This window comes from Onychostoma macrolepis, chromosome 09 (genome assembly GCF_012432095.1).
Source record: "Onychostoma macrolepis isolate SWU-2019 chromosome 09, ASM1243209v1, whole genome shotgun sequence".
In the NCBI taxonomy this organism is placed as follows: Eukaryota; Metazoa; Chordata; class Actinopteri; order Cypriniformes; family Cyprinidae; genus Onychostoma; species Onychostoma macrolepis.
In genome coordinates, this window is record NC_081163.1 from 4927510 (window position 1) to 4946702 (window position 19193).

General features: G+C 33.9%; 1 protein-coding gene across 9 annotated transcripts in view; it reads right to left on the reverse strand.

Annotated features, from left to right (window-relative positions):
• lrp2a (low density lipoprotein receptor-related protein 2a) overlaps positions 1 to 19193 on the reverse strand; it is a 109024-nt gene that overhangs the window by 47150 nt on the left and 42681 nt on the right. For 7 of the 9 annotated variants that reach the window (XM_058787760.1, XM_058787757.1, XM_058787759.1 and 4 more), the window contains 15 exons: positions 19041 to 19157; positions 17958 to 18338; positions 16780 to 16794; positions 14906 to 15154; positions 12721 to 12932; positions 12450 to 12634; positions 12134 to 12362; positions 9747 to 9924; positions 8301 to 8435; positions 4258 to 4424; positions 3993 to 4136; positions 3090 to 3199; positions 2642 to 2819; positions 1892 to 2105; positions 298 to 537 (listed from right to left, as the gene is read on the reverse strand). In XM_058787760.1, coding sequence (XP_058643743.1) covers positions 298 to 537; positions 1892 to 2105; positions 2642 to 2819; positions 3090 to 3199; positions 3993 to 4136; positions 4258 to 4424; positions 8301 to 8435; positions 9747 to 9924; positions 12134 to 12362; positions 12450 to 12634; positions 12721 to 12932; positions 14906 to 15154; positions 16780 to 16794; positions 17958 to 18338; positions 19041 to 19157 — 2754 coding nt within the window. The remainder of the gene's footprint in view (positions 1 to 297; positions 538 to 1891; positions 2106 to 2641; positions 2820 to 3089; positions 3200 to 3992; positions 4137 to 4257; positions 4425 to 8300; positions 8436 to 9746; positions 9925 to 12133; positions 12363 to 12449; positions 12635 to 12720; positions 12933 to 14905; positions 15155 to 16779; positions 16795 to 17957; positions 18339 to 19040; positions 19158 to 19193) is intronic. The other 2 variants (XM_058787765.1, XM_058787761.1) reach the window with 1 other exon arrangement.

Genomic DNA, 19193 nt, shown 5'->3' on the forward strand with positions numbered 1-19193 from the left:
TATTCTCTTTATTACAAAATAATGAAAATGTATTATTTATAATACAAAAGAATAAATATCATATAAAGAGAATAAAATAATACAAAATATAAAAACAATTGGAAAATAATACAGATATAAATAAATACCCATTTAAATAAATAAATAAATAAAATCATTATAATATATATCAAAATTATATTTAAAATATTTTATACAAAAATATATTATAATTATTATATTATCTCAATTAAATATATTATAATGTTTTATATAATAGTTTTTTTTTCTATAGCACCCAGTCCTACTGAACCCCACCTCTGCCTGCCACAGGCACCATAGACTCGGAGTGATCCGCTCCCTCCAGACTGAAGCCCTTGATGGCAGTGAGCATCGAGATCACCACGTAGGATTGGTATGGAGAACAGGTTCTGTTATCAGCGCTGAGTTTGAACCCAGTCGCACAGGCGCAGCTGAACAGGCCACCGGGACGAGGCAGACACAACTGCTCACACGTCCCCACGTTATTACTGCAGCCGTTAGACGAGCCTGCTGAGGCTATGGGGAGACAAACAGCAGATAATGAGAATGAGAGACAGACATTTAATACCGCAAATATGTAACCGTAAGAGTACATGATACTGACTCATATCTATCTATTCTGGTAATGTATACACATTCCTGGTGCCTATCAGTGTGTAGCAGTACTGATATATTGGGACTCTGCTTTGCTAGCACTTCCAGATCTTACTGGAAGCACTTATACAATAGACGGCGTTCACAGCCCTGAAGAATGAACATGTGCACTGAACACCGAACAAAGGGACACTGATTCTTCTCTGCATAAAGCTGAGTGTCCCCCTGAGGCAGAGGGGAACTAATTGGTAAACTGATATCCTATTGAAAGTCATTCATCCCTCTCTGGTAATTGCTACACGGCCATCAAGGTTACGATGACTTCCAGAAAAGACCACCCTATGTCAACCGCAGAATGAATGAATTGGAGATAAATGTTAAAAAATGGCACCGTGAGATGCCTACATTAGCAGCACTTTGAGGTACAATTGCAGCAATTCAATTTTTCAAGTGCATACCCTCAGAAACTAACAGCTGCATTCATTAATACAATCAAAGACCTACAGTATGTATATGTAGATGTGTGTGTGTATTTTGTTATTTGCATTCATTACTTATTTTCAAATCATTTTTAAAAGCTGTAAAAAAAACTTTCTGTATAATATTTTGTCAATATTGTAAGTTTCAACACAAAATCATGCAAATAAAGCATATTTTCATTGAAATGAATTAAAATGGACTATTTTACCCAACATTTGTGTGTGATGTGTAGTTTTGTTTATTAGATTTCATATTGTTAGATTAGCAACATTCTAACACCGTATAAAGCTTTATTATTTCTTGATAAATGTGTATGTTATATTATGTAGTATACCTTTTTTGTTTTTAAATTACTTAGCAGCTTATTTTATTACAATTAAAAAAACTGTTGTTTATTATTGTCTTATTGTAATTGTTCTTGTCATTACTTGTTTTCTGTATAATTTGCCAAAATTGTGCGTAAAAAAAATCATGCCAATAAAAGTGATATAAACTGAACTGAAATCAGTTAAAAATGTACTATCTTACCAAATATGTGTGTGTGATGTGAGGATTTTTGCTTATTAGAGTTCATGTTGTTAGCTTAGCAACATGCTAACACCAAACTCCATTGAAATCAATCATTGTGTCAGAGGAGCTGTTTGTATGATGCATGGAGTTACTGCCTATCTAGAGACTTTAAAATAGTTTTTTCATTTAATTTCAGAAGAAAGCAGCCTTTGAAGATAGCAGACCATTGGAACAGAACCATTATGTTACAACAAGCATTTATTTTCCTAGTATTTATAATACTCACAGTCTCTGTAGTGCACTTTGAGTACTCTGAGACCAGCCACGTTATCCCGCATTACGACCCGGTTGAGTCCCGTGGCTTTGTCGACGCGTTCAATCACCTCAAAGTCTCGATCTGTGAAGTACATGTAGGAGTCGTATACGGCCACACCCCACGGATGGGACAGTCCATTCACCATAGTGATGCGGTTTGACCCATCGGGATCACCGCGCTCGATCTGAAACATGGAAGAAACAGTTGCAGAATTTGAGTTATTCTGTTAAATCAGTTAAATATCAATGAGTTTTAATTTGGTGGAGAGATGTAACGGGTGTCAAAACTAAATAACGACAAATATGGGTTCTATAAAGGTAGATAAAGAAATAAATGTATATACATAAATACACTATTATAGGAAATAATACTCGGCGGGGACACATTAAATTAATCAAAAGTAGGTAAAAACATTTAGAATGTTACAAAAGATTTCTATTTCAAATAAATGATACATTTTTTTGAACTTCCAAATCAGCATATTAGAATGATTTCTGAAGGATCATGTGACACTGAAGACTGGAGTAATGATGCTGAAAATTCAGCTTTGCATCACAAGAATAAATTACATTTTAAAATACATTTCAATAGCACCCAGTTATTTAAAATTGTATTAATATTTCACAATATTGCTGTTTTTACTGTATTTTTGGTCAAACAAACTCAGTTTTGGTGAACATAAGATATATTTTTCTACATTAATGTTACTGACTGCCATACCACGCCAGTTCCTGTAACGGCCCAGTAGAGCTTGTTTTCTCTGATGTCTATGGTTATGAACTCCACATGTTCCAGATTATGGGTGAAGAGGATGGCTGCATTGGAGCCGTCCATATCTGCTGATGCCACCTTGGCCGGGATCCCGCTCTCTGTTCCCTGATCTGTCCAGTACATCTTTCTAAAACAAAGACAGATCATCACTAAACAGAATAGCATCATGTATGCAAAACCATAACATATGGGAAATACTGCTCTTTTGCCTGTGTTTGTATACAAATACAGCAATTCCATGCTTATACAAGTATATATTCTAAGGACTGATCATGACTATGTGTGCTTTAAGTTGACTGCTGTTTAGTGAGCTCCTGGCAGATGACATTAAATCAGCTGGAGCTTGTTGAATTTGGGGATCAGGGTTAATGCCAGACTTCTGCTTATCTGGACTTACCCACGTGCCGGATCCAGCGCAATGCCAGCAGGAGCTCCTGCACCAGTAGGTGAGCCGTTGTTAGTGATGAGAGTCTTTCTGTACTGAGTCTCTCCTTTTAGCCTGAGAACCTGAAACAAATCAGATTGGGTTTGTCTCAATTATTGTTACCAATTTAAATACCACTGCATAACTAACAAGTTAAATATTTAAAATGTTAAAAATTACATTTTACAAATTTAAATTAAGTAAATATTTCCTCAGGTTGTTCAATTCATAATCTAAGTAAGTAATACAAAAAATAGAGAACAAAGAAACAAATTACAAGAAGTACAACAAAGAAAAACAATACAAACGAAATTTGTAGCAGTATCAAGGATTCAAGTAAATATTCAATAATTGAAGCCAAATGCGCAGGTCTAATATTTTGACATATTGTATTTTTGTTTCACCTGTTTACATTTACTCAAGACAAACTGACAGTGCTTACATTAATATGAGTACTACATTTATGTATTTTTGTGTTGAAAACAATGATTTTCATTTTCATCATTTTTAACATGGATCTTCTATATATTATTATTAGTGCTGTCAAACGATCAATCGCGATTAATCGCATACAAAATAAAGGTTTTTGTTTGCATAATATATGTGTTTATACTGTGTATATTTATTATGTATATAATTTGGAAAATATTTACATGTCTATATTTATATTCCTATAATTTATATTATAAATAAATATATTTAATATATAAACATAACATATTTTTCTGAAACTACTGAACTACTGGTTACAAGACCTAAACTAGTTTTTAGCATTGATGAAACTGGTGTGTTTAAACTTCAGCACGTAGAAATAACCCTCAGCTCTGACAAGAACTATTTATGATGCAGGGGAATGAGATCTAAAGTCTTGCCAACCTCTATAGACTGTGATGCAGGGTTGGAGTAGTACAGGTTCTGAGACATCCAGTCCAGAGCCAGTCCGACCGGAGAACCCAGTATGGCAGCTGGTGCGAACTCAGTTCTGTTGGTACCATCTGACTTTACTCGATGAATCTCACCCTGTGCAGATAAATAAGATACAATTAATAGACAAAATTTTAGCATTCAAACACCTGTTAACTACTTAAAATTAATGATACAACTCATTTGAGATAGAATAGGAAGTGTTTATATGATTTACCGGATGTTCCACCCAATAGATCATCTGCTCAGCATCATCAAAGTCAACGTCATATCCGTTCAGCAGCCCGGCGACCGGCACCATGGCGTCATTGCTCTTGTCATTCGGGTTGAGCGGGATGCCGTAAATGATGCTGTCTCTCACCACCACCAGGAATGGATCCTCAACTGCAAAGTCATCAGCCATAATTCATATGGTATTCATAAAAATCATAATAATGGGACACAACCAAACAATTACGCCATGTGAAATAATTAAATGATTTCAATTTTGGGTGAACTGTTCCTGTAAGCAAGCTCACAGATGTCCATCCTTGAGAAAAAGAAGTACACTTTAGCATACTTTTATAAGAGCACTTATTAAGGAAATAAAATACCTTAAAATAATATACTTAAGTGTATTAACTCAATGTACTGTCATGTGTTTGGATACTTAAGTGCATGTTATGTGCAATTAAATTAAATGAATTACAGTTTAAATTTATATTAAATGCAGTTAGTCGAACTTAAGATAGTAAGTTAGTAGGACTTAAGTGCATCTTTAGGGCGTGTTCACACTTGGCGTCTTTTTTTATTTTACTTTTTTAGTAAAATAAAAAGCTGGCAGCGTTTTGGTTACAAATAGCAGCCGAGGGCGTCTTTTGTTGCTATAACAACAGCTGCAACGGTAGCTAGCACTGTGTGCTGCAGAAACGTCGGCTTTTGAAGTTAATGGGGAGGGTGTCGGTTCACAACGACGTTTGTGGGAGCGCAACATTATACGGGGGAGGAAACTGTATGGTGCTTCCAACAATTTAGTCCAGGAGCTCCGGTTGGCTGATGCACGGTTTCATACTGTTCCTTGTGCTCCGAAACTAGTACGATCTGTCTACCGGCTATCTTCTCCTTTTTTCTTGTTGTTTTTTTTGTTATGGAAACGACTTGCCACTCGCTTGTCAAAAAGGCACTTGACGTAGGGCGTTTTTTCAGAAAAGTTAAACTTTTTTCAACTTGAAAAGACGCTCTGAGCTGCAGAAAAAGACGCCGGCTGTGGCGTTTTAAAAAGCGCTCAGGACTTTTTTGAAAACATGGTTTACTCCATAGGATTATAATGTAAAACAGACGCTGGCAGCTTCAAAAAAGACGCCAAGTGTGAACATAGCCTTATATGTCATTTTCAAATTAGTTTGAAATTGCCTTTGAAATGTGGTTTAAGTGTACTGCCAAATGTATTGGCAAGTAATTATATTATAGACTAAAATATACTTTATAATGTTATTTCTATTGAAATATATAAATATATATATATATAGTATAAATATATAGTTTTAAATATATTTGTGATCACACATTTGTAATGATAAAGCTGCAGTTAAGTACATTTTAAATATATTAACTTTATAATATTGAATAACACACTTTAGATAAATTTACAGTTAAAATGTACTTTCCATATGCCTTCTTATCAAAATAAGTACAATTCTTTAAAATATTAAAACATAATTATTTCAAATGTACTTTAAGGTAAAACCTTTAATTTGACATTATTACAAAGTGCACTTTTTAAAAGTGTATTTAATGTGTTAAAAAATGAAAGTCATTTCTTACGTTTTTTTGTCTTGCTTTCTAGTACAAATGTCTAAATGTTCTTCAATTAAGATGCATTTACTTCAGATGCAAAATGACTTAGAATATTAAGCCTTGTTTTCTGAAAAATCTATCAAAATTAAGTCAGTTTATGCTTAAAACAAGAAAGAAAGAAAAAAATCTGTCAGTGGGGTAAGAACAATCATTTTGTTTTCCCTTTGAGTAAAGTTCATTTTTCTTACCCCACTTAAACAAAAACTTTTTGTTTTCAGAAAACAAGACTTTTGCTTCTCAAGTAAATGTATATTGATTTAAGAATATTTAGATACTCTCTTTAAGTACTATTTTAAGTGGCCCTTTATTACAGTAATATTTTCTGCATTATCTGCAAGTTTGTTTTTTAAAATATACTTTTAAGATTTGAAGTACACTACAAGTACCCATTCAATACAATTAAGCACATGTATTTTTCACAACATATAGCACAGATTCCCAGAATTAGGTATCATCTCGTTTCATTTAGTCTTGCAGATATGAGCTACTGGTGAAAAAGACCTTGCAGAGTAAACATCGCTGTGTCAGCACAGTTGATTGTGATAAACAGCCCATTCAATCACCGTTTGTCTGGATTAATTGTTAAACTCTCATGGAAGAATGCACTTGACAGCACTAACAAAGGCTGAAACCTGAGCGAGGTTGAGAGTTTGCCCTAAGAGAATGTTAAGGGCTTCTTAAGACTAAAGGCCTCTTGCGCGCTTTCATCCGTTACCGTCAGCTGAGCAAAGGCCTTTTATAATAGTAAATGTTTGCCTCTGCAAAGAAGCTTACTAAGTAAATCGAAAATGGGTTGCTGTTGACAAGTTTTCATTCCCCTGAAATCTATATCCAATTTTAACAGAAGACTGCTTCATTCATTCTCTGTGAAGCAGATTAAATGGACAGAGGCCAGCGTTAAAGACATAGACACATGCATTATTCATTAAAACAGCCACAAGCAGGAATAAACTGTTAAACTCATTGCATTCATTTATCTTGTCCATTAAAGTCCTTTTAGATACAATGGTTAGCATCAACCTCTTTCCCTCAACAAAAACCCAATAGGATTTTTCCTTTGGCTTTTGGCCAGTGACCAACAAAATTTTATGATTCTTACAGGTTAAATTCATTAAGAAAATCTTTACAAATGAACACAACTTTTATGAATTTTAAAGCCTACATACAATAACCAGAAGCAAAAATCCGGTTACACTACATCTTGGTAACTTGACTTCATTGTCATCGCCATTAAGTTCACTGACAACTCTTTCAATCTCTATTTTAAAGTTGGAAAGTCTGAGTTGGAATAGTTTGCAAGAGCACAATTATAAACACTGCGAGGGTGTAATATATATAGATATATAGTTTGATGTGATATTATTTAATGTCCCTAATAACCTCTGAAGTCCCATTTAGCCACTTGATAGCAAATGTCTTATTCAAGATATATAAAAGCTTAAAAAAGCATGAAGAGGGGTATTTATGATTTATTTTTTGTTGTAGAATAAAAGGTAAAAATAACCACAGACCATATTTCAGGCATTTAACCAAAAACCCATTCAATAAACCTATTGAATTTGGGACGATAGAAACGGAAGTGCAAACACTCATTTCTGGGTTTTAGGACTCATTTAAGCAGCACTCCATATTGACCAATAATTCTGCCAGATTGAGTGCAGATTTCAATATTCCTTAGTGAATTTTCACCAGAAATGTTTTTAGCATTTATATAAAATTGGCATATAAATGCTGAAATTTACTGCACATGTCTTTGGCTATCATGCTATTTATTAGATTTACATTTACATTAATGGTATATATTTGCATTCTACCAGTTCTTGCTTTCCCTGGGAATTAAACCCATGACCTCGGCGCTACTAGCATTAAAGTGCCCCTATTATGGGTTATGAAAGGTTCATATTTTGGTTTTGGGAGGCTGACCTGCATGCAAGGTCAAAAAACACTTTCATTGTCTTATAATATGCATTTATTTTTACCTTATTTGCTCAACGACTCCCAAACAATTTGTTCAACGATTCATTTTTCCAAACCCCTCCTTTACGTGGCGCTAATTTGCGGTGAAAATCCATAATGGGGCACTTTAATATTTGTACTGTAAAACGAGATAAAAATACTAAGGAAATAATTTTTTGCAGTGCAAACACAGAAAACCCTTAGCTTTAGTAGTCATTCACACAGAACAAGTTCTTTGCTTTGAAAAATGTGAGACACAGGCAGTGGAATGGGGGGGGGGGTTTGCTCGAGACTCGCTTTTTAAAAGTTCAACTAACTTTAACTTGAGCGCCATGATTTTATAATGGCATGTTGTCATGTGTGAGAAGCGTGAAAATGCTTTCTGTGTGAACGGCCCCTTCACCATGAGAAACTCTGCTCTCTAGATATCCGCATCGGCTACAAATATTCGGCTGATGTATCTCGTACCTCTAGCGCATGTGAACTGGTCAGCGGCGAGAGTCCATCCAGACGGACAGGCACAGGAGTAGAACCTGGGACCGACCGCTGAGAGGAGACAGATGTGAGTGCAGGGGCTCGAACGGGGGTCACAGGGGTTATAACCTGCAGGAAAAAACACATCAAAACTTTGAAGTCAACATGAAATCTGTATTGCCCCGTTTTCCATTTTATAACGTTTTAATGTGTACAATTCATTGGTGCATGTTATTCTAAAAGATGTTATTCTTGGATTGATACAAAACTGTCAAATATTATCTTTACATTGTAATCATTATAAACAAACTGTTTTCATCACCTAACAGGTTCGTTTGAAATTATGTATATTTTGAAAAGCACTATATAAATAAACTAAAACAAAAAACTAAATACAAATTATTTAGACTCTGAACCATTGTAAAAAAAAAAAAGCATACTTTTTAAAAAATATATAAATACTTTAAAATAAGTTCACTTTAAGTGTGAACTGAATGTAATGTTTTTGGACACTTATGTGCATGTTAATTGCTGTTAAATGAAAATAAACTAGTTTAAATTTACAATAAATGCTATTAGCTGAACTTCAGAGTGCTTTTTAAACCCACTTAAGTAGACTTAAACCCACTTAAATTACTTCTACTGTCTTTAATAATCCTAAAGTGTACAGCGAATTGTACTGACAAGCATTTATGGTAAACCAAAATAGACTTAAATGTAATTTCTATTGAAACCCGTACACTGTAAAAAGTGATAAGTTGACTTAACTTGAGGAAACCCATTGCCTTTGAATTGTCAAGTTCACTTAACTTTTTTTTTTTTTATTATTATTTACTTAATCATTTTAAGCCAACGGGTTTCCTAAATTATTTCAAGTTAAGTCAACTTATCACTTTTTACAGTGTATGTCATACAGTATATTTGTAATGATGAAGTTGCAATTTAATAACTTATATTACATATATTAACTTCAACACAGTTAAAATTACAATTTAGTATGTGAGTCAACACATCAAAATAAGTGTAATTCTTCAAAGCTTGACATCAGATTATTAAAACAAAGACTGTGTATTTAAAAGTAAAATATACAAATGTATTTTAAAGTAAAGTTCTAATTTGACATTATTACAGAGTGCATATTTTAAAAGTGTGTTAAGAAACAGTCATAAAAGTGGCCTTTTATATCATTAATGTACTCTGCAAGTATAGTTTAAAAAAAAAAAATACACTTTTGAGATTTGAAGTACACTACAAGTGCACAATTAAGCATGTGACAAAAAGCTCTTATAATTCAGCACTTTTCTTATCATAATGACTTCCAGAATTGCTTTTTTTTTTTTTTTGTTAAATTAGCTGCATTTAATCCTAGCAATAACACTTTCTCCTCACGTAGCAGCTAGTTGATCTGGCTGTATTTCAGGTTTGTGATCAGTGTTGTACCTGCAGGCTGTCGGGCAGGATGAAGTGCCACCAGACCCATGGGCTGGGGCAGATTATACAGCATCACTGTCTGGTTCTGTCCGTGCCACTTGTTGGCCCGGATCACGCGGTTGACGTATCTGTCGGTCCAATAGACAAAATCCTCAAAAATGGTAATTGCGTGGGGATGTTGCAGTACCTTTTCATTGAGAAACAAGAGGTGTTTTATTTATTCATACAGTAAATATGAAAAAAAAAAGCTTCATAATTTTTTAAGATACTTAGGCTTGAAATACACCATGCAAGTATGCAAATACAGATACATTGCATTGCAAACTAGAGTTTATTTTGCATGCATTTAAACACAACGTAAAGCACCATTTAAACACATAACAAGGACATGCAAGGATTTGCAAAAGTAATGCTCTGCCTTGTGACTAAAAATGGCATCTAATGTAGACCAATTAGAAATTCAGAAAAGCAGTTCCAGCTGTGCTTCTGCTTGATTTTCAAATTTACCATAAAATTAAAATGCAGTATACACTCAATTAATTGCCTTGAGCATCTGTGTTCACATACTTGTGACTACATTTCGGGCTTAATATTCAAACAATGTCTTCCCACTATATATAACTGCTGGCTTCAAATCCCAAAAATTATATTTGAAAATATATTATATTTTTTGTTTAAACTGCAAAAAATGATCTTCCTTGTTATTTTTGTCTTGTTTTCAAGTACAAATATCTAAACTTTCATATATCAACATACATTTACTTCTGATGCAAAATAAAGTGAGTTTAAGATTAAAACAAGAAAAATAAAAACATAATTTAATTGGAAATCAAGCCTAATTTTCTTACTCCACTGGCAGATATTTTGTCTTGTTTTCAGTAAAAACTTGCTTGATTTTTATGTCTTGTTTTCTGAAAAAAGGTATCACAATTAAAGGTGGGGTATGTATTTTTTCAAAAACGCTTTAGAAAACGAGTCGGGGCCGAGTACCAAAACAAACTTGTAGCCAATCAGCAGTAAGGGGCGTGTCTACTCATGATGAGAGGAGAGAGCGCTCAGTGCACATGATGGACATTAGCCGAGCCGAGCGACGACAGAAAGATAGAGATGGCGGAGAAAAAACAAAAGAGGAAAACATCTGCGGAACAAAAGAAGGCTTTGGATAGGTATTGTACGTTTATTTATGCTTGATTTGAACGGAAACAGTGTATCCATGCGTTACTGATGACAGAGAATAGCGTACGCACTTTGCGTCCATCGGATACTCTCCAAAATGGCGCTACACATTTTGAAATGGTGCTGACACAGAGAGACAGAGAAGAGATGAATTGTTGAATAAATGTTGTTATTTTTATTTTCTTTGCGTACAAAAAGTATTTTCGTCGCTTCATAAAAGTCAGATTGAACCACTGATGGCAGATGGACTATTTTGGTGATGTTTTTTTTTATACTTTTCTGTGCCTTGACAGTGTAATTTCCTTGGCAGTCAATGGGACAGTCACAAACCTCCCGGTTTTCATCCAAAATATCTTAAATTGTGTTCCGAGGACGAACGAAGCTTTTACGTGTTTGGAACATGTCTTATATAATCATAAGTGATTAATGACAAAATGTTCATTTTGGGGTGGAGTATCCCTTTAAGTTTTTGCTGAAAACAAGAAAAAAATATCTACAAATGGGCTAAGAAAATAAACTTTTTTTCTCTTTGAATTAATTGGCAGATAGTTATGGAAGCCCTTTTCTGCCACTGAAAAAAAAAACGTAAGTGCGACTTTTTATCTCACCATTCTGACATTTTTTCTTGCAAATGCGATTTTTGTGAGACAGTTGCGACTTTACATCTCGCAATTCTTCTCGAAAGAATTTTTTCGCAGTCATAAAATCAGAATTGCAAGACATAAACTCGCAATTCTGAGAAATAAAGTCAGAATTGTGCAATATAAACTCACAATTGTGTTATAAAGTCAGAATTGCAAGATTCTTTGTATCTCACAATTGACTTTTTCTCAAAATAAAATCTCACAATTCTGACTTTTTTCACAATTGCGACTTAATATCATGCAATTCTGACTATATAACTCGCAATTGCGAGTTTATATGATGCAATCCTGAAAAAAGTTGTGAGATAAAAAGTCACAATTACTTTTTTTATTTTTAATTCAGTGGTGGAAACTGGCTTCCATAGATATTTGTTCTTGTTTATAGCACTTAATTCTGATACATGTGTCAGAAAACAAGACTTATATTATGACATTTTGCATTTTTAAGTAAATTTTCTACTGGAGAACAAGACAAAAATTATGAGAAAGAGCACCATTTTTGCAGTCTACAATGCTACAGTATCACCCGTGTCATATTCATAAACATAAATGAGTACATAAAATAAAAGGTCTCACCAAATCACTGGCCAACACTTGTTTTCGGTTCTTTCCATCGTAATCACAGTAGTCGATAAAGTCTAGGTAAGCGTCTGCAAAGTAAAGTAGGTTGTTGGGGTAGTCAATAGTTAACCCATTGGGCCAATAAAGTTTGTTGCTGATGATCGTGGTCCTTAATTTCCCATCCATGCTGGCTCTCTCAATACGAGGATTTCTGCCCCAGTCCGACCAAAACATCAGGTGTGTGCTGAAATACATAAAAATGGATTTAGTTTTCATCCTCTGCTCATTCAAATTCATTTTCATATACATGTTATTTGGTCACTGATCTTACTTGTTTCTAGGGTCCACTACCAGACCTCTTGGATTGGTCACATTTTCACTAATCAGCACCGTTCTGTGAGACCCATCCAGTTTGGACACCTCTATGGTCTCCAAAATATAGTCTGTCCAGTATAGGTTTCTGCCAACCCAGTCGACGGCGAGACTCTCGGTAACGGTCACTCCACTGTCAAAGATCTGCCCGGCAAGACAAATTATGTTTTAGGGTTAAATGTTGGTCATGTTGACTGTAAAGGTGCCGGAGTGGCGTTCGTGTCACTCACCACGGTACGGTCAGTCCCATTTTTGTGAGCGCTCCATATTCTGTCCTGGGTGGTGTCAGACCAGTAAATACGATCCGTAACGGAGTCAAAATCCACTGCCACAATATTACGGCCATCACGCACTAGAGACCGAATAACGTTTGGCTGTGCGAGGATGTCATCTGATACAATCTGATTCCGACTGGCCACTAAGAGCAATGCCTCTCGAGATCCTGTCAGATTGAGAAAGAGAGAATAGAATAATGTAAAATATTATTACAATTTTAAAGTACTTTTCATATTTGTGACCCTGGACGACAAAACCAGTCTTAAGTGTCAGTTTTTCTAAATATATCATCTGAAATTTATCATCTGGTTTGTTAGGATCGGACAATATTTGGCCGAGATACAACTATTTGAAAATCTGGAATCTGAGGGTGCAAAAAAATCTAAATATTGAGAAAATCGCCTTTAAAGTTGGCAAAATTAAGTTCTTAGCAATGCATATTACTAATCAAAAATTAAGTTTTGATACATTTATGGTAAGAAATGTACAAAATATCTTCATGGAACATGATCTTTACCTATCCTAATGATTTTTGGCATAAAAGAAAAATCGATAATTTTGACAATTAATTTTTGTCTATTGCTACAAATATACCCCAGCAACTTAAGACTGGTTTTGTGGTCCAGGGTCACATTTAAGCTTTTTATTTTAATATATTTTTAAATGTAATTTATTCCTGTGATGAAAAGCTGAATTTTCAGTTTCAGTCTTCAGTGTCACATGGTCCTTCAGAAATCATTCTAATATGCTGATTTAGTGCCCAAATAAACAGAAAGTTCAAAAGAACAGAAATGCTGAACATTTTTTTTTTTCTAACATTTAACATTTTTTGGAACATTTACTGTTACTTTCGGTCAATTTAATGTGTACTTGCTGAATAAAATTTTTAATTTCTTAAAAAAAAAAAAAAAATCATATTGACCCAAACTTTTAAAAATTAGTGTAAATATTTCAAATATAAAATTATGTGTGTGTGTATATATATATATATATATATATATATATAGATGTGTGTGTGTGTGTGTGTATTCATTTTTAATTTTTTTTATATATATTTTATTTTACAGACAAATATCTCTCTTTTGGTAACTATTTCAATACATTCAAACATTTTGTCAGCAATTATTTCACTGTCTTTCTGACTGTTACATAACACAACATTTTTTTTAAATAAAAATTAAATTAAATTAAATTTAAAAGTGCACAATTTATTTTTGTTAAATCTCAATCCTTTAGGCTTTCACAATCATGAGAAACAATTCAGTCAATAATAAAATATTTCAAATCACATTAAGTATTTAAAATATTTATATATATATATATATATTTATATAAATTTTAAAAAACAATATTTCTCATTTAACTATTTTGGAAATATCAGAATAATTGTAAAGTCATCAAAACTATGAAATAACTATGAAAGTATTCAAAATTGTGAATTGACCAAAATGTTAAATAACTATAATTCACCAAATTCATCCAATCTAATAAAACTTTAAATCAATTATTTTTTAATTAAAAAATAAATAAAACTTTTTGTAAATAAACTCAGATTCCAATCCTTCAAGCGTAATCCTTTAGATCAAAAGGCTTTCACAATGATGAGAAACATAATTCAGTCAAGTGTGTCCAACTTTTGACTGGCAGTCAGTGTTTTGTGCTTCATATTTAGATCGCAATATGTGATTATAATTTAAAGTACACCGTTATCTCAAAATATATCAAATAACCTCGACAGGACTAGAAATTAATCCAAACACATGTCAGCTCTCAGTTATAAAACTATGCAAGACGTATCTGACATGGCCAAATAGAAGTATAAAAAAAGAGTCCCATTGAAAAGCATCATTCACAAAGAAGACGAGGTATATCGGATGACAGCATTTTTCACCAGGTTATCTCGAGGGAATGGGCTCTTGTCAGCGGCAGAGCTCATAAACAACCCTTTGTTTGGTGATTACCACCTAATTACCCCCATAAGAAAGTTTGTGACTGACATATATGTTATTCATCTTATCTGTGGTAATCCGAGAGGCTGAGCAGGTCCAGTTGGCCTCCGGAGTCCGATCGTGGCTCCACTCCACTAATATCTGTCTTAGCACTGTCAGAGATCACAAAGCTCAGTGGAGACACACAAACCTGAGGCCTTGCAGGTGCGTCCGTCTGCCTCTAGAGTGTATCCGTCCTGACAATGGCAGCGGAAGGAGCCTCTCTCGTTGAAGCAGTGCTGACTGCAGACGCCCGGAGGATGGCATTCATCGAGATCCTCGCACGTCTTTGAGTCGTTACTCAGCTGGAAGCCCATAGGACACGTGCATTGGGCTCCAAACGGGCCCTGGATGCAGCCGTGAGTGCAGCCCGCATTGTTATCCGAGCAGCTCTCCTGATCTATGAGGAAACAGAAACATTTACATGAATGACAATGGAAAGAAAAAGCATGCATGAAGACACAAGGTATTCTGGGAACATGCTTAGCACAACCATTAAACGGGAGGAGTACTAGGGCTGGGCAATATCTGTATATAAATCTGTATATTTATACATTTAGTTTAAAATTGCCTAAAAGGTGTTTTGTTTTCATTCAGATGAACCATTTTTGTGCCCAAACAACCAGTTTAATATATTTTAAATGTTTAACAATAACAGCGTTATTATAGTTAACTAAAACCATGAAAGAAGAAAAAAAGTAAACTGAAATAAAATATTTTATTTACAAAAAATACATAAACAAAGAAGAGAAGAAAGAAGGGGGAAAAAACTTTTCAGCTAGTCGCCAAGGAAATATTTCTCATTTTCATTTAGTTTATCTTGATGTACTAAAATAACCTAAACTAAAACTAAAATAAAAATAAATATATTCTATATATTCCATATCAAAATTAAAAGTGTAAAATATAAAACTAAAAACTACTCAAACTATTAATAAAAACTATAATAGTATCTCATTGACGCTTCAATCAGACTGATGCAAAAAGTACAATACAGTAAAAATTATAGTTAATAATAACCAAGAACTCAGGAAAGTTTCCACACAGTTTTTCACTAAATTAATAATGAAGGAACAAAGATATTTCATTATTTTCATGTATATGCACCAAAAACCTATAAACAGAAATATAAAAACAGCAATATTTACCTACATATATTTATATTTCAAACATTTTAATATACAAAAAAAAAAAAAATGCCACTGACGGTTCGGCTATTAGAAAAGAAATCAACCTTATCAACTCTAATGTTTTCTAAATTATTTCTAAAACAAAAAGCGTTTGCAAAACTAATCTAATGACACTTTTAAGGAAACTTAATGTTCAAGAAAGTGCTAAGAAAGTTATATTTTCACGCAGCCAAACAGCCATTTTTGCCAATTAAATTGAAAATGTTTAATGCAAGAAGTGAAATGCAGTAAAAAAAAAATTAAGGCATGTTTTACACAGTTTTTCACTAAATAAAAAATGAAGGAAGAATAATATTGAATTATTTTCATGTATATGCACCAAAAAGCAATACATAGAAATAAACAGCAATAGCTATCAACATATATTTATATTAAAGAATTTTAATTTACAATCTTTTAAAAAAGCCACATGGACAGTTTGGTGAACATTACTGATGGAGGAAACAAATCAATGAATTGGTTGGGCTGTTGGAAAAGGAATCGAACTTACCAATTCTAATTTCGTTTTTGCTACTTAAGTTTCAATAAGAGTAATATTCATGATATTGCTTAACTTTATTGTGAGTATTCAATATATTGCCCAGCCCTAATGTTTACTGTTGAAATCTAAGCTACTTTGGTGGTTGTGTTCCATTTCTATGGACTAACACATGTAACATATTTCAAAAACAGTACTACACACTACATCTCTAAGTGTCTCTAATGCTAAACACACACAATCTTGCCATATTTAGACACTCTGATCATCGGACGGTTAGTGAGTACAGCCAGACAGATACTGGGATAGATTAGTGCTTCATGCAGAGGATTGTGGTTGATTAGGGATTTAGCCTACCTGGTAAGGGCTCATCTGTGAGAAGGGAGAGCAACATGGAAGGAAAATCACAGATCATTTCAATGTTAATTTGCAGATTAGCTAAACACATGCATGATTTGACACATGGGATTTATAACACAGACGACATACTGAAATACTCCATGTATTTGAATCAACTGACTGACCACAATATCAATAGAAATATTAAAGATTTCAATGTAAATGAATGTTCTGGATTCAAGAACAAGTTAAGCTCTAACAAAAGCATTTGTGACATGAATGTGTAACCAAACAACTGCTGGACCTCACTGACTTCCATAGTATGGAGAAAACAATGCTAGAGAAGTTAATGGGGACAAGAAACTGTTGGCATACCCACATTCTTCAAAATATATTCTTTTACATTCAACAGAAGAAAGAAACTAAAACAAGTTTGAAATAACTTAAGGGTGAGTAAGTGACGACAGAATTTTCACTTTTGGGTGAGCAATCCCTTAAAGAATATCTGCCTATATATGCAGCTCATTGGGATTTAGAACAAAGCCAAGATGTTCATTAGGGAGCTGCTAGCTTAAGACTAATCATCAACTTCTAATCTTAACAAAAACTAGTCAATATCTTATACTGTATGCTTTATCTCAGTTTATACACTACCATTCAAATACCATTAAAAAAGAAAGAAATTAATACTTTATTCAGCAAGAATACATTAAATTGATCAAAGGTGACAGTAAAGACATTAATAATGTTACCAATGATTTCTATTTCAAATAAATGCTGTTCTATTCATTTAAAAATCCTAGAAAAAATGGTTTCCACAAAAATATTAAGCAGCACAATTGTTTTTAACACTGATGATAATAATAATAATAAGAAGAAATGTTTATTGAGCAGCAAATCAGCATATTAGATTGATTTCTGAAGGATCATGTGACACTGAAGACTGGAGTAATTAGCTTTGCATCACAGGAATAAATGACATTTGAAAATATATCCAAATAGAAAACAGCTATTTTAAATTGTAATAATATTTCACAATTTTACTGTTTTTACTCAATTTTTGATCAAACAAATGTAGCCTTGGTGAGACTTATTTCAAAACCCTTAAATAATAATGCCACCCCAAACTTTTGAACAGTACCGTACATGTCTTACATACTGCTGTAAATCTCAGTAAAACATATGGCATGACTTACTGCAGAGAGGGGATTCATCGGCGCCGTTGGGACAGTCTGGCGTGTTGTCGCACACCCTGCTGAGGTTAACACACACACTGTGTCCAGGGCACTGCCACTGCCAGCTGGGACAGCGGAACGGCGGCGTGGGACAGTCTCGCTCATCGCTGCCATCCCGACAGTCGTTATCACCGTCACATATCCAGCCACGGAAAACACAGTTCCCATTATCACAGCGGAACTGCGAGGTGGGGCATGTGCGCGGTGGGCACGCGTGGTGTTCGTCTGAGCCATCTTCACAGTCTGGGTGCCCGTCACATTCCCAGTTTGAGGGAACACAACTGCCGTCTGACTGGCACTGAAACTCACTCTCGTGGTGACACATGCCGGGTGGCCTCGTGGCTGGAAGGGTCAAAGGTCGTTCTAGCTTAATTTAACATACATCATAATACAAGCTTCCCGAGGTTTATAATAAATGTTCAATATAATGTTCTTTAAGGATGAATCAAGAAGATGTCCAGGTCATATTCCACTCAAAAAATTAATAAATAAATAAATAAATTACAATGATTAAATTAAAACATATAATATTTTGTAACGTCTTTAGAAATGTTTTTTCAAAATGATTTTCATTACACTTAAGCACATTTCTGCCTACATTTAATTACTTTAATGCAAAACATTTTGTATTATCAGTACTGTAGGATAAATAAATAAATATAATGAATAAAATAAAGTATTCATGCAGTATTTGTTGCATCACTTACTTTAAATAAAAATGATATTTTTTTAATTATTGCTACAGCACTTGTGTTATACAGTTAAAAAAAAAAATTTTTTTAACAATGTATATTTAATAAGAATCACCATTCAGAATAATGGAAATTTGAAATCTATAATTATAAAATTTTAAAAAATACAAATAAAAAAGACATCCAAAATAATGTCACATTGCTAGATCTTTAGTTCGTAGGGTGAACAGTGACCTGGAAATCTTTTTGTGAGATTCATTCATTTATAAACTCTATATGTAATGCAACTAATGCATTGTTGACGACTATCAGAACTGAAAGACAAATTGAAGATTCATTTGTTTATACTTACGACAACCAGATTCATCCGAGCGATCATTACAGTCAAACACCCCATCACATCGGTAGTAGGAATTGACACACTGATGGCCGTTTGCACACTTAAACTCATACGCTGAGCAGTTGTACACTGATGACCAGAAGAACAGGAATCACTCAGATCAAG